The sequence below is a fragment of the Bidens hawaiensis genome, unplaced genomic scaffold (genome assembly GCF_021521415.1).
Source record: "Bidens hawaiensis isolate Kalapana, Puna unplaced genomic scaffold, B.hawaiensis_p1.1 tig00028994_1, whole genome shotgun sequence".
In the NCBI taxonomy this organism is placed as follows: domain Eukaryota; kingdom Viridiplantae; phylum Streptophyta; class Magnoliopsida; order Asterales; family Asteraceae; genus Bidens; species Bidens hawaiensis.
Window position 1 is genome coordinate 219,098 of NW_027494765.1, and position 15,594 is coordinate 234,691.

At 34.0% G+C, this 15,594-nt stretch overlaps 1 protein-coding gene across 1 annotated transcript; it reads right to left on the reverse strand.

The window, feature by feature from the left end:
* Positions 1–10,479: 10,479 nt before the first annotated feature.
* Positions 10,480–13,879, reverse strand: LOC143578013 (auxin-binding protein T85-like). The gene is made up of 6 exons (XM_077061700.1): positions 13,696–13,879; positions 13,529–13,610; positions 13,360–13,429; positions 11,062–11,331; positions 10,924–10,991; positions 10,480–10,831 (listed from the first exon to the last, which is right to left on the reverse strand). The coding sequence occupies exons 1-6, from the start codon at positions 13,877–13,879 to the stop codon at positions 10,726–10,728; spliced, it is 780 nt and encodes a 259-aa protein (XP_076917815.1). The 3' UTR covers positions 10,480–10,725.
* Positions 13,880–15,594: the final 1,715 nt, after the last annotated feature.

Consider the following 15,594-nt stretch of genomic DNA (forward strand, 5'->3'; position numbering starts at 1 on the left):
TATGATGTAACAGTAATTAGGATGTTAATAATACTAATAATTAAATTAAATAATAATTATGATAATTAAATAATAATAATATGATGTAACGTACCCCGCTTCAAAGACAATGGGATCGTGGTTGTGTGTCTCGTTTACCATTTCAAGCCTCCAACATTTACCTGACGAGTCGTACATGCCTTAGAGTTTAAATGGACAATATTTTTTGATACTACCGGTACGTCTGATTGTGACCTTCAGTGTGGGTTCCCCTCCACGATTGCATGCAAGGTCCACACCGTTTGTCCTTGATCGTCGGACCACAATAACACATCCATGATCTCGTCCTCTCTTTTCTGCCCATTCCTCCAACTCTTTACGAGACTCAAAAATCTAAAACCATTTACAAATAAATATTATAAATAATAATTAATAGTAAATATAATAATCAAATAATAACTAAATAATAATAATAATAATTAAATAATAAATAACAATAATAATAAATTCTAACAGTAGTAGTAATAATAATAATAATAATAATAAATATTATAAATAATAATGATAATAATAAATACTAAAATAAAACATATGATGTCTTACATTATTTATTTCATACGAAACCATCAGCTCGCGTATATAATCATCATCATAATTATCTGGAAAATTGGTTTTAAATACTCTCAACTATGACTTGTTGGCAAATAACAGTCTCAACTTAACATTTGGCTGGTGGTGGTACCAACTTAAGGTGTATTTATTTCTAATGGTCCGCGACTAACGAAATATTAACTCCGTTAGTTTGATGCTTACGTGGCACGCATAGTTGTCAAAAATTTCTTATGTGGCAGCTTACGTGGAATCTATCTCTCTCCCACTATTTCTTCTTCAATTCACTCACCACCATCACCTACCACCAATTTGCCACCACCATCACTAACACCATATGACAGCTGCCACCACCAACCCCTAACACTGCCACTACAACTGTTGGTTCCAGAACTTTGAAAAATTGAAGCCCTAAAATTGAGGCCTAACTGAAATTTGCAATGGTGGTGGTGACGGTCTGTGAAGAAACACTAAGTGAACCCTGGGCAGATTATAGATAATCTGGGGGTTAAGTAATGTTTCCCACGAGGATGAGGTCCAGCAGAGAATGTTGTTCTTCGGGGGACCTGCAAAACAGACACCGTAAGCTCGTCACTGAGAAGGGGGGGGGGGGTTCCTCCTTGTGACCACCCTCCGGCGTGAGAATCAGACTAGATTGCTCTGAATATAAGTGTATATTAAGAGATTGCTAGATAAGAGAGATATCAGATGATGTCCTTACCATTCCAAGGTGTTGGAGTATTTATAGCCGAAGGTAGGTTTCCTAGAAGATACAGCCGGCTGAATAGTATTCCTGTTCCACCAACAGTGGACTACGCACAGGCCATGCTGGTTGGTGGATAGGCTACGGCCAACAGTAACAAGGTCGGCTGTACACTGTTCCTTGACTGCCGGCTACGCACTGTTCCACCAACTGTAGGCTGCGCACGTCCCATCGTAAGGGTTGGTGAGTAGGCAGCGGCTAATAGTGACAAACAGTACTAGAGGGTGCTCCTCCTCGTATTGTTGTCGGTGAGCTGTCACCCTGTGATTGGTTCATGGGCTGTTCTGGTCAAATTGTCTGTTCTGCCCATACCTTAGTAGGTATAGTACGAAAGATCTTCCAGAAGCATACGGACTGGCTCATTTAGGCGGGAGTATTCCTGCCTTGCTCATTCCTTCATGTGACTACTGAAGTAGCTAATGCCTTGTGCGTGTAGCCTTGCTGTTAGTGCGGGTAGCCTTCCCTGATGGCTTGTATCCGCAGCTGCGGGAACAGGCGGGGTACTTCACCATTGGGAGGCTTTCCCTGCGGGTACAGCTGGCGTACTGCGCGTAAGGTTCTCTGAGCATGGTGGGTCCTGCTGGAGCAGTTGGTCGTTGCGCAGACGTCCCTGTTCAAGGTGAGTCTTGTGGGTCCAACTGGGCTCTGCTGGGACCTACCTCTTCAATGGTGGTGGTGACGGTCTGATTTGTTGATTAAGATTAGCAATCATAGCCACGTTCAACTTCTACACCTCTGTAAACACCATCAATGAAATTAAATTACTAACCCCTCCCTCTCTACAGTATTCCTTTTTATCCCTTCAATCATAGGTCATTACCCATTTTCGAACACCCTTTTGCCCACAGTTATGGAGCTTGTTCAAGAATATCCTTCTCTCTCATACTGTCTTTGTTAATCGCCAAGTTGTTTTTGCTTGCATCAGGTTTTGACGATGGGAACTCAATGGTGTCGTTTAGGGTTTAAAAAAAAGATTGAGAAATAATGGGTAGTTTGTGAAGATCCAATTAAAGGTAGTGACGAGGTTGATTTGGGTTGTGTTGGAAGTGCATTAGGAACTGAGGTTGTGGTTGAAAACGCCAAAACAGTTGGTGCACCTCAGGAGTTTGACGAAAGTACTGAGAGAACTGAAGTTAATAGTTTTGGTGGTTGTTTTGGGGAAAGTGATTAGGGTAATGTGGTAAGTGTGACAAGATAAATGTGCTTTTGGTTGCTTTTTGCCAATGGTGGTGGTGACCGGAAAAAATGGAGGTTATGTGGTAATGGTTGTGAGAGAAAGAGATAGGAAGAGAGAGAGAGAGAGAGAGGTTAGACACAGAGAGATAAAGAGTGTGTGTGTGGTGGTGGGCCCCTTTTATATGACATATAATGAGATAGATTCCACGTAAGCTGCCACATAAGACATTTTTGACAACTATGCGTGCCACGTAAGTATCAAACTAACGGAGTTAATATTTTGTTAGTCGCGGACCGTTAGACATAAATACACCTTAAGTTGGTACCACCACCAGCCAAATGTTAAGTTGGGATTGTTATTTACCAACAAGTCATAGTTTGGAGTATTTAAAACCAATTTTCCTAATTATCTTTATCATCTGGGTCCCCCAGCATGTTCGTTTCCCTCATTATACGGTGAAACTTATACTAGTACGTGGGACGAAGAAGTCGACTGGCCTCCATAATCCGTCCTGCCAACAGGTAACTGGTACATTGGCTCAGTGTAAAATTGTTCAGGTTGACTCTCGTAAGCGAAATACTCCTGAAAAACGTAACGCCAACATATATTAGTTAAAAATAAATAACGACTTTATATTAAACATATATTACCTAGTTCAGATTTGATAACCCGGGCGTGCTAGGTTGATCATAAGACTGTCCAGCCCGACTATCGTAATGATGATACTCCTTACAAACGTAATGGTAATTATATCAATATACAACGAAACCTGGTTCAAATCAGCTAATCCCGACGCGCTAGGCTGATCGTTAGGTGCGTATCCCGGCTCCTCCTCGTTGTCGGGAGACATATTGTCGAACCACCACATTTTATTTTTTGGTTTTGACTCTAGAAAGGTGTTGGTGAAGTGTGTTGCATGTGTTAGCATATGTATAATATATATAATAAAGTGAAGAAAGGGGGAGCCGGGTGAGCTTAATTATTAAAAACAGACCAATAGGCCGCATATAGGGCTATAGGCGGCCTATATGGTACGATATGACAGCTTTACCAGTCCGATAATATCAACCGTACTTGATATAACGCATGCCGATGATGTGAGCTGTACTTGATAGGCGGTCTATAGCTATATATGCGGCTTATCCGGCACAACATATAAGACAGACATCCTTAATAGGTCGCCTATAGCACTATAGGCCGCCTATTAAGGGGTGTTTGAGGTGTCTCTAACACAACCCTTTAATGAGTTAAGTCTATTGGACTTATTCTTGTAAAACTCTTAACTTTAAGTAAGTGATGATTAAATGATTATGGTTTTTAAAAAGTGGACATCTTATTAAAACAAAAAACAAAAAAAAACCCTCAAGCTCTAACGTAGAAAAACCCTGAATTAACCATAACTTTTTTACGTATAATTAATCTTTTATTTCCTTTTCCCCCTTCTAATTCCAGCCCCCTCTTGTAAATTGTAATAAGGCCTTCAGCGTTGGCTGAGGCCCGACTTACCTATGGGAGGATCCCGATTTAACCATTCACGTTGTTAAGAATTAAAATACTTTGCATTTCTATAGATCATTATTTTACTTGATTTATGTGATTCTTTTTATTAAAAAAAAAACTTATTAAGTAACTAGTATTTCATCCATGAAAGGTTAACTCATTATTGTGTTTCTATTTTTTTTATCGTACAAGCATATATTTATAGATGAAATGTTGAAACCATCTAAAATTCCATTACTAGAAGTCGGGGACGAATCTGCACCTTTCATGTTGCTATCTAGAAGATTATTATGTGATTTCTGGGACCCACCAATAATAACGATTGATAACTTGTTTTTTTAAGGACTACGGGATGTCGTCTACATCTCTGAATTTTCATGTCCTAGATCATGAGTAAACGGTAGTTATAATAACAATAACAAAAAGAGTTATTATAACGATAAAAAGATATAAATCAAAGGTAAACAATTAATAAATAGTTAAACAAATCTTGAAGCTCTCCTAGAATCTTCTGAAACAAAAAAAAAAGTTGGCTGAGCCCCACCTTAGCTATGGGAGGGTCCTGAGTTAACCATTCCCCATGTTACCAAAGAAAATAATAAAAATACCTGGCATTTCTAGATTATTTATCATTTTAATTGATTTAAATGATTCTTTTTATAAAAAAAAATTTATTCATACTAAGTAATTAGTTTTAAAAAAACTCAACAGTCAGTCTATCATCATGAAAGTTTAACTCATTATTGTGCTTCTACTTTTATCATACAAGTATATATTTTTAACTGAAAGCTTGAAACCATCTAAAATTTCATTATAAGTATGAGATGAAACTGCACCTTTCATGTTGCTATCCAGAAAATTCTTATGTGGCTTCTGGGACCTATTAATGATACCGATTGATAACTTATTTTCTAAGGGCCACTGGATGTCGTTGTCTATGTCTGCGAAATTTTGGGTCCCCCATATGAGTACTTTTTAAAGGTTCTTATATATATATAAAATTTTTGTTTGAAAGATCAATGACAATTATGATGTGGCTTTTGGGACCAACCAATAATAGCGATTGATAACTTTTTTTAAGGGCCACGGGATGTCGTTGTCTACGTCCTTGGATAAGCCCAACAAAAACCCATGCCCAGACTAATAAAAATTCTAAATTAATCATAATGTTTTTACATAAAACTATTTTTTTAATTTAAGTTCCTTCTCAAAATCGGGCCTTCGGTGATGGCCGAGGCTCGACCTACCTCTTGGACAACCCTGTGTTAAAAAAAACTTGCCATTTCTGTTGATTTGGCCCATAGGCCCACTAGAGACCTCTATGGAGCACCATCCTTTAAATAGATTTTATTATGTAGAAATCTTTACTGTTCTCGAGTTCATTTAACGAAAAAATGAAAATAAAAGGAAAAGAAAGTTTCTCCTTTCAATTCAACTCTTTCCTTTTTCCTTTCCTCTTCACTTTTATTTCAATTTGGAAAGAAACACTTTTAATTCATTTTACTCTTTAAACCTCTTCTTTTTCCTTTCAATTCTTTCCTTTAATGAATTTCTAGAACACAATTTATTATTTCCTTCCAACAAAAAATCTCAAGAACACTTTCTTTTTTTCTTTCAATCCATTTCATTTCCTTTCTTCATTTAAGTTAAACTCAGGAACACATCGTTAAGGTTTTTGGGTTCTCTCCATAGCTTTCTATAGAAAACTTTTTGTAATATATTACCTCATGACATCGAAGTAATATTTGGTTGATTGTTCATGCTCTTCTTATATTCTACGCTCATTGACTCATCCTTATCTGAAAACCCTTGTATAGATCCGGCTCCAAAATGACCTACAACTGCAAATGAGAATTTCAAGTTTGTCGGTTAACTATTTAATAACTATCATGATGATATAAGGCTCTTGAATGAAAAAGTAGATGCCTTATTTATTCAGACTGCAAAGCCATGCTCAGATATGGAATCTGGTGTTCATGGGGAATGATAACCAGGATGATAACGATGATAACGATTGAATTTCAAGGTTGTCGGTTAACTATTTAATAACTATCATGATGATATAAGGCTCTTGAATGAAAAAGTAGATGCCTTATTTATTCAGACTGCAAAGCCATGCTCAGATATGGAATCTGGTGTTCATGGGGAATGATAACCAGGATGATAACGATGGAAATCCAAATTCTCGTGTTAATTCTCCTGCTGACAATGAGCAACGACCATTAAATTTGTACATGATTTCTCTTAAACCGATGAAGTTATTGGTGACTAGATTGAAGAAATGGTGGCTGAAGATAAAGGTGGCGATGATGGTACTTCTAAACCAATAGATTTTGAGGTGGTTAAGTAGCCACAGATTGTGACTATCATAAATATTGTTGATATGCTTATTGAAGAAGTGTTGATTGAAAATGTTGATGATGAGAATGAAGCAAATGAAGTCATTATTAGGGTTGGGGTGTCTGAATATGTCAAGTATTCTGATCTTGGCTCCATCACGTATGATATTTTACGAGAGGATGAACCTGCTTCTAATGACCTCTATTGACGAAAGATTAGTTGTTAGGAGAAATACTTTGCTTCTGATCCTCCTCGTCAGGAGAAATTTAAAAGGTTTCTAAAACGGGATTTCGAGCCAGCTATCAAGAAATCATATATGAATAAGCGTGAATCTGATGGGAATATAATCAGCTGGAAGTGCGATGAAGTTATTCACTGATTTATTATTAAGCGTAGCGATGGTTGTCAGTGTTTTCCTTTTATTGATATTGAAGGATTTGGGTGTCTACCTGACGTGTTAACTAGGTGACAATTATCTTACTAATCAAGCTAATCAAACGTTTTGACAATTATCTTACTAATAATAGCCAAACACACACTAAAAACACACACATTCTTCTCCTAATTGTAAGGCCCCGTTACCGGTAGCCCTACTTTGGTGTTGGATTTACTTATAAATACAGTTCTTTCTATTAGAGTTAATTAAAACTTTACGCTGAATATAAAACTTCAACCATAAAACATTACATAACTTTCGAATCTTGTCTTATCAAACATTCATAGTCATTTAAAACAAAACATAGTCTTTCAAACATCACAACATTTCTTCGAGATGCCTGTAACTTCGATTCCATGCCATGTGTCTTCAATCAAGCGAGCTGCCTCAACCTATTTGCTTGCGTGCATACTAAAAGTCAGCTACACTGAGTGAGTTCTAGTTAATCACATAACTTACTTTACATACACATATACGTGCCCGAAGGTACACATTACATACTTAACATGTCCATCAATCTTTCATACACATACTAACCTTACGTTATAAAGAGCATTTGCCCTACATACCTCGGATATTATTAGGGTCCGGTGCCCTCCATCCTCGGATATTATTAGGGTCCGGCTACCCTTCATCCTCGGATATTATTAGGGTCCGGTACCCTCCATCCTCGGATATTATTAGGGTCCGGTCACCCTTTCTTCCATACCTTCATACCATACCTCTCTATACACATAATTGTAAGTTCATACATACATGCATCATTCATTCTTCACATACAATAATCTTATCATCAAAACTTTACCTGGCAGTACATGTAATATCCGAAGATCGTTCATATACCGACAAGCAGACAATTATACCTTTCACATAAAACATATATGGAATACACTTATCACTTAGGATAAGTGTATTAACTAATCACATCGAGTATGCACACAGCCCCGAAAACATAACAAGGAATGGGGCTATAAACTCACCTGAACTCGATTACGTTCACCGTTAATTGTAATTCCTTTCTTCAGTTGTGCACGACTGACTGTATAATAATTACACGTATCAATTAACTATCACTACTAATATCATCTTTATAGTCTTAGTTATTACCCACAACGAACGGGGGTCTGGGGGCAGCGCCCCTGGCAGCGGGGGTTCTAGGGGCGGCAGCCCTAGCAGGGTCCAAGGGGCAGAGCCCCTGGCTGGGGTCGAGCTGCCAGGTCAGCTTGGAAAAATTTTATTTTCATTAACTGTCTTAACGCATTTTCCATTAGGATTTTAAGTTATTATTTTATTCACCTACTCATTCGTTAGCCCGATTCGTGGTCTAGTACTGGATTGCTTTTACTTAGCATTTTAAGCGAACTTAACATAAGCGAACTTAAACGTTAAGCATACTTAAACATTAGCGAACTTAAGCATTATCATGTTCGGCGAACTTGGCGTCCAGCGAACTTAAGCTTGGCGAACTTGGTCAGCTGGCGAACTTGGTCAGCTGGCGAACTTAACAACAAGCGAAGTTTACCAGCGAACTTAGTATTTGGCAAACCTAACCATCAGCGAACTTAACCTTTAAACGAACTTATCCTGCAGCGAACTTGATTAGTAGGCGAACTTGCTTGCAAGCGAACTTAAGCTTGCAGACGAAGTTGTTCAGTTGCAGCTACGGCTCATCCCGAAAACCTCTATAATCATCTCAGTTTTATCGTTTAATTCTTGGTTATGATTTTAACCAACCCGCTATCATTCCTTTGGTCATTTTTAATAAGATTCGGCCCGAAAACGCATAAAGGTTGGACCTTTAAGCTAAAACGCTCCAAACTAGATCTTAGGGTTTTCTTTTAATCGAGCCGCACAGGTTTATGGGTTCATTAGGTTCGTTTTATCATCAAGTTTACAACTTTACGTTTCATTTACACCCGATCTAATCCCGTTCTAAGTTTCAAGGCTAAACGTTTATAAAAATGTAAACTTTAAGATCAAGAACATACCTTTACGTGTTTTATGGTTACGGTTTAGCTTGGTTACGAACTTTAGGCCTTGTATCTACCTTGCACTATGAGGATCTATCAAGAATCGACGTTCGTTTGGCTCGGATCTCGCCTCTCTCTCTCTCGTCCGTATATAGTGGTGTAGGATGTGCGTGCGTTTTGAGTGTGTAGAGATTTATGAAAGATGGAAATGATAGTTAGGGTTTTAGGATGGTTTAAGGGGATATTTATATCCCTTAAAGCCCATGGACCTAAGGCCCATTACCCTTTAATCCACCATAATTAATCCAAGTCCATGATCTTTCTTCATTTAATATTTATTAACCATTAGCACACAGTAACTAAACGCGACTGTCTTTATTTAATATTAGGATATTTTAGGATGTTACACTAATTTTAAATCAAAGATTTACAAAATGAATCCGGCTCGTTGGAGTCGAAGAAGATGAGGTCAAACCGACATGTGTTGAAATGCAATTGCAAGCCATTAAACAACAACCCCTCATCCAAGGGGGGTGATCGGAACTAGAACTCATGTCGCGTTTATTGTTTAATTTTATCTTAGATTACAAATAAAAAACTGTTTCATGACCTAATTTAACTCTATTGTGTTATAGATGTCCAAGGAGTTGGAGTCAGTGGTTTTATTTGTTTCGAAATCTTTACCTATCTGATGATGACATGTTAATAATCGTGTTGAAACTTCTATCTAACTGATGGCATGCCAATTTTCGTGTATAAATGGTTTTTTCTTTGCTGGATATGAGTTGGTATTTGTTGTGTTGAGAATCTATGTGTCTAGGCATAAAATCCACAAGGTATTTTGACCATTTTCATATCGGTGGCAAAAATGTCCATGGTATGAACTAGGATTTACCCAACCGATGATCCCTTGATATCCTTTTGGTTTACTTAGTAAAACATATCTGTTATGCGTAGCAACATTCCGTCCATCCTCCCAATTGTCACGTACATAATCACCTAATTAATCTTGAATTATCAAGTTCTTCCTCACCAATTTAGATGCAATTAGTTGAAATATGCTTGTTTATGTTCAACCTAGATATGAGGTTTAGCTTGCCCCATACATTTTTAGTTGTTATATAAACCAGCCCGTTTAAAAAATTTAGTGTTTTTAGTTAAATTCGTTTCAACCTGTTTTCTTGGTTATATCTATTGTCCAATCTTTTTTTTGTCATATCAGTAATTGGACTATTAGGTGGCTTTGAGTTTTTCTTATTATTTTTTATGTGTGGGCATTGTTTTATATACTTTTGTCTCTTTCCTATGTGCATACACACATACAATACATAATCATTTGCATTGCACTAGTGCGTGCTTACAAAAATAAGAACCAAGAAACCACTCTGAAATTGAAGCAGATCAATTAAACAAGTTTTAGTAATCCTTACAGTAGAATCAACCATGAGCAGCAACATGTCGAGTGCTTTCATCAATTAATCCAACCCTTAACTACATTGAAAAACATCATGTTGGTTAATGATGCACGTATATCAATCAATCACTATGATTTAATTAGATTTACTTACGTTGTTTTTAAACTAATCAGCAAAGTGGTCATCTCTGAGAAACGTACTCGATATGCATTTTCACAAAATTTGTTTTACAGTCCAGAATTTGTTCACAAAATATATTCACAACAAAGTGACCGGCCAGAAATAAATAAAAAGAGTTAAAAATAACATTAGAGATTCTTACAGGTTTTAATACATCAATTATTTTAAAAGTTAAAACACACACACAAAACAACAGCAAATGACTTCATTTGTTGCATATCTTAAGAAATACATGTGCTAGCATTGCAACAAAAGCTTCAAATACGATTATTAGAACTCTCAATCAGTCAGCTCATGCAAAAACTACTAACAAGGCATTAATCATACATTTAAAAATTTGGCTCTTCAAATAAAATTTAAAGCTCATCTTTTATAGTTTTCTGGTAGCATTCCTCATCCCACGGAAATGGGAATTTCAGTTTCGCTGCAGTGTGTGGCGTCAACCAATCATCGTACATGAATCTGTATAAATTAACACACATTCAGAAGAATAAAAATTAAAAGATTCATAACAATATACATAATAATGTGTAACAGAAAAAGTATATATATACATTTTAACAGGCGGGCGAGATATAACAACCAGAACTTGCAAATCTTCTTCTTCGTTGGTGTTCCATAGCTGCAGGAAAGACTTGAATCAAACTTACTTTAATGCGGAATTATAACATAAACCGAAACATGAAAATTACCTGGTGAGCATCATTAACAGGGACATAAAATGTGCTATTTGAATATATACTAAACTCCTCTGGTTTGCCAGGGGACTTTGAGTGAGAATTTGATGCAAGATAAAGAGTACCACTCCCTTTTAGGACTACAAAAATTTCCTCACACGAGTGCCTATGAATCGGTGTGTGTGTTCCTGGACCAAACGTTTGGAGCCATACCTCAACCTGCGCATACAATATTGCAGATGAAGTTAAATAGTGTGTTAGACTAGTTATATAATTATCATATATCTAGAAGATATTCAAGTGTAATATTATATCCCCCGTTCTTGAAAGTAAGTTCATTGAACTTGTCTAAAATCGAAGGATACACAAAGTCTATTAAATCATATACTGGATATAATGAATTGTTAATTAGAAGATCATCGGGAATTTGTACATTCATTTGTCGTCATTTGGACACCCACCCCATCATTCCCTTCACCTATATCCAATAATTAATTCACAAATTATTTTATCTCTTCAACATGTAAGAATTGGCATCCAATACCTTTCACTTTGACAGGATGTAGGAAGAACTTATTGAAGTGTAATTTAAAATAGACACGAACGAAAGTCTATACAATCTAACGATTTATTTAACAAAAGTATCATAAATTTAATATTTACAACTCCCTAAATACTTCCTTTTATACAAGGTTTATACTTTAATTTGTAGCATTTTGTTGTTGTCAAAAATTAATATAAAAATGAACAAATTAGTTATTTTAATAGCTAATAACTAAACACTTAGAAACATCAATTGGCTTATATGACTTGTTTAACGATTCATAGAGCCATAACTTGTATACACTCTAATATTGACTTAAACTTGTTATGACTTCAACTCAAGATGCTAATAACCCATCTGGTATTATAGTATTTCCCAAAATACCTTACCGAAAAGCGTAATAGTTCAACATCTCCATTGATTTTTTTATGTTGATATGGAACCTAAAGAGATTATAAGAAAATTGTATAATAATTAAAATCAATACAAACAAAAAGGGAAAAGAAAAAGAATTGTTAATGAAATAATGAATAATATGAGAATCGACTATTAGAGTATCAAATTAAACCTTACCGGAAAATAATTAATCTCCCTTACCGGAATTGACGATGATGGAGATAGGAATCCGAAACAGAGAGATAGATAGAGATTATAATGATTAGGGTTTTCAATCTTAAGATTTATATAATGTAAATGAGATGATTTAGTATGTTTTTGAATTTAATAATAATTAATATCATAATTACATTAATAGGTTAATTATGGATTGTTTGACCAGATTGTAAAAATATTTAAGTTATTGTAAATTTTAAAATTTAAATTTGAATATCTTTTTAGTAATAATGAATTTTTAATCATGGTACATTTAGACATTATGGAATGTTTAACCAGTTAAATTTAAAAGTTTAAAATTTAAAACTAAAAATCCTTTTAAAAATAATAAGTTTCAATCGTAGCAATGTTACACATTATGAAATGTTTGACCATTGATTTACAAAATTTACCTTTGAGTTACACTTTAAAGTTTTAAAGTTTATAAAATTATTAATATGGCATAAAACTTTGAGGACTATGGTTATAAAATGGTGACATAAAATAAACATAACTAAATGTAATTATAATAAAAAAACACACACATATATATGTATATATATATACACACACACACACACTTTTGAATGATTAAAATAGCACTAATGAAGACAATAGAAAAAAATTGTTATGTTCCAAAATCGAATTGTCATAGAAAATAACACTAATGAAGACAATACAAACTTTATTTCAATATACATCGGTGGATAAATTAACCTTACAATATTCCAAGGCATGTCAAAATGCAATTAGAGTTAGATTTAGATTTAGTGATGATATAAATCATTAAATTCATAACAATAGGTAAGAGAAATTTAACATCACAAAACATACTTGTATGCATTTAATTGAATGGTGAGCAAAGTTTGATTGCTTTGATTGAAATGTTGACGAAATTTGAATACCTGTATTAAAAAAACAAAAAAAAAGTCAACTTCTCCAGGCAATATGCAGTAGTTTCGATGGTGTAAATCCCTAAAAATTATACACGGACTTATATTATTGTTTGGACTAATTATACACATAAATATCTCCGGGCTAATTTTTTAGGAATTTATACACATGTATTGATTATTGTTTGGGCTAACTACCATTTCATCTTGAACAATTATTTCGATGGACCAATCTTCTCTGGGCTTTGAATTGTCCTTAAGACGCCAAAGTTTGAGAATACGCACCTTGAGGACACAGTCACTGTTAAGGACATCCAATTGGTTCAACATGGTGATGTTTGTTGGCTCCATATTCCTGGTGGTGAAAAAAAAAACATTAATTTATGAAAAATAACTCTTTTAACCAAAAAAACTAAAAAACAAAATGAATGATATAAACAACAAAAATATAAACCTTAAAAACCAAGAAAAGCGTTTTAGCTGAAAAAAAGTCAACTTCTCCAGGCAATATGCAGTAGTTTCGATGGTGTAAATCCCTAAAAATTATACACAGACTTATATTATTGTTTGGACTAATTATACACATAAATATCTCCGGGCTAATTTTTTAGGAATTTATACACATGTATTGACTATTGTTTGGGCTAACTACCATTTCATCTTGAACAATTATTTCGATGGACCAATCTTCTCCGGGATTTGAATTGTCCTTAAGACGCCAAAGTTTGAGAATACGCACCTTGAGGATACAGTTACTGTTAAGGACATCCAATTGGTTCAACATGGTGATGTTTGTTGGCTCCATATTCCTGGTGGTGAAAAAAAAACATTAATTTACGAAAAATAACACTTTTAACCAAAAAACTAAAAAACAAAATGAATGATATAAACAACAAAAATATAAACCTTAGAAACCTAAAAAGCGTTTTAGCTTAATTTGGTGTGATAGTGTAAGAATTCGTGTGTGAAAGTGAAGTATTTATATATAGTTCATAGTAAAGGATTGAATTTTTGGAGGAATGAATAAAGAAGGAATGTATATACGGAATTAATTAAAAACATAAAATTAGGGAACTTCAATTACATTCAATCATAGACGAAAATTAGGGAATGAGGATTAAGGGATTTTCAAAATTTGAATTACTAAAATGTAATGTTGTTAAATACTAAATAATTCAATTCAAATCTTTAATTCTAGACTATATTTAAACATATGGAATTAACTTTTTAATATGAAAAAATTAGTTACTAATTTTTTTATTTACATGAATATAATTAATCATCAATTCAATCAATTAAATAATTACCGTATATCTTGAATGATTATCGATTACTGTATATCTAATATCTAAAATTATAATCAATTATGATATATTTAAATTGTGAATCATATAGTTGAACTTTATAAAAATAAACATAATATAATTAATAAGCATTTAAATAATTAAGTAAATGATATAAGCTGTGTAAAAATAACTAAGTAATTTCTTTTTTTACGTATTAACAATAACACAATTCTAGTATAATAAACAACAATTTAAAAATTGAGTCATTGATATAACATATGATAAGTAGTAATAATAATTATAAATTAACATATATTTCAAATTAGAATCAGCTTCATATATTAAAATCTTTTATTGACTAATTTTGAATTAGTCAATCGGTCAAATCCGTATTCATAGTAACCCTTAAGAATGTTTAATCAAAACCGTAATCAAATGATCAAATGATATATCATAATTTATTAAAATATAGAAATTCCGTAATTAAAGAATTCCTTAATCAAATGGAAAATTTATCCCTAATTTAAATAAATTGATTCCAGAAGATGATATTTCATAAATATAAAATTAGACACAAGTATAGTAAAGTTAAATCTGTAATCTTTGTATATTAGGTTGTTTTATATTGAATCTAATGGATGAAATATCAATTAATTATCTCAAATAAATTAAACTTGGAAGGAAGCCTGATGATTAAACTGACCAGAGGTAACGTTGATGGTGAGCACCTTCATCGATGGTGGACCGTGAATTTAACAGATAAATGAATTGAAAGTAGTGATAGGTGGAACAGGATAGAACCGTCAATGAGAATGGAGTCGTGAAAGAGGAAAACTGATTGGGTTTCTAGGTTAATTAGTTATATTACTTAGATACAGAATAATAAAAATAACATAAATAATAAAAAACGTAATTAATTAATAAATAAATTGGTTAATCACTATTAAATTAAAGTTAAAGAGAATCATTAAAGGGAATTTATTGTATCTTATTTTAATTTAATTTTGATTTATTTTATTCAAATGAAAATTAAAGAGGTGGTAGATAGAGATGGAAAGTTTAGGAAACAACCAATAGGAAGAAGGGAAGTTGAGTTAAAGCCTATTGATTTAATAGTATATACAGATATATACAAAAACCCTAAAACATCAAAGTATATACAAAAAACCCTCTCTAGTTGCGAAAACCCTGAAAACTCAAATGTGTGGTTCCAAATGTGTCACGTATGTCCTTC

What these genes read in the sequence shown, in the direction of transcription:
- LOC143578013 (XM_077061700.1), bottom strand. Translation starts at nt 13,879, where the DNA reads ATGGAGCCAACAAACATCACCATGTTGAACCAATTGGATGTCCTTAAC. An exon ending in AAACAATAGTCAATACATGT is followed by an intron (nt 13,611 to 13,695) that starts GTATAAATTCCT and finishes TATAATTTTTAG; the next exon opens with GGATTTACACCATCGAAACT. An exon ending in CTGTTAATGATGCTCACCAG is followed by an intron (nt 10,992 to 11,061) that starts GTAATTTTCATG and finishes TCTTTCCTGCAG; the next exon opens with CTATGGAACACCAACGAAGA.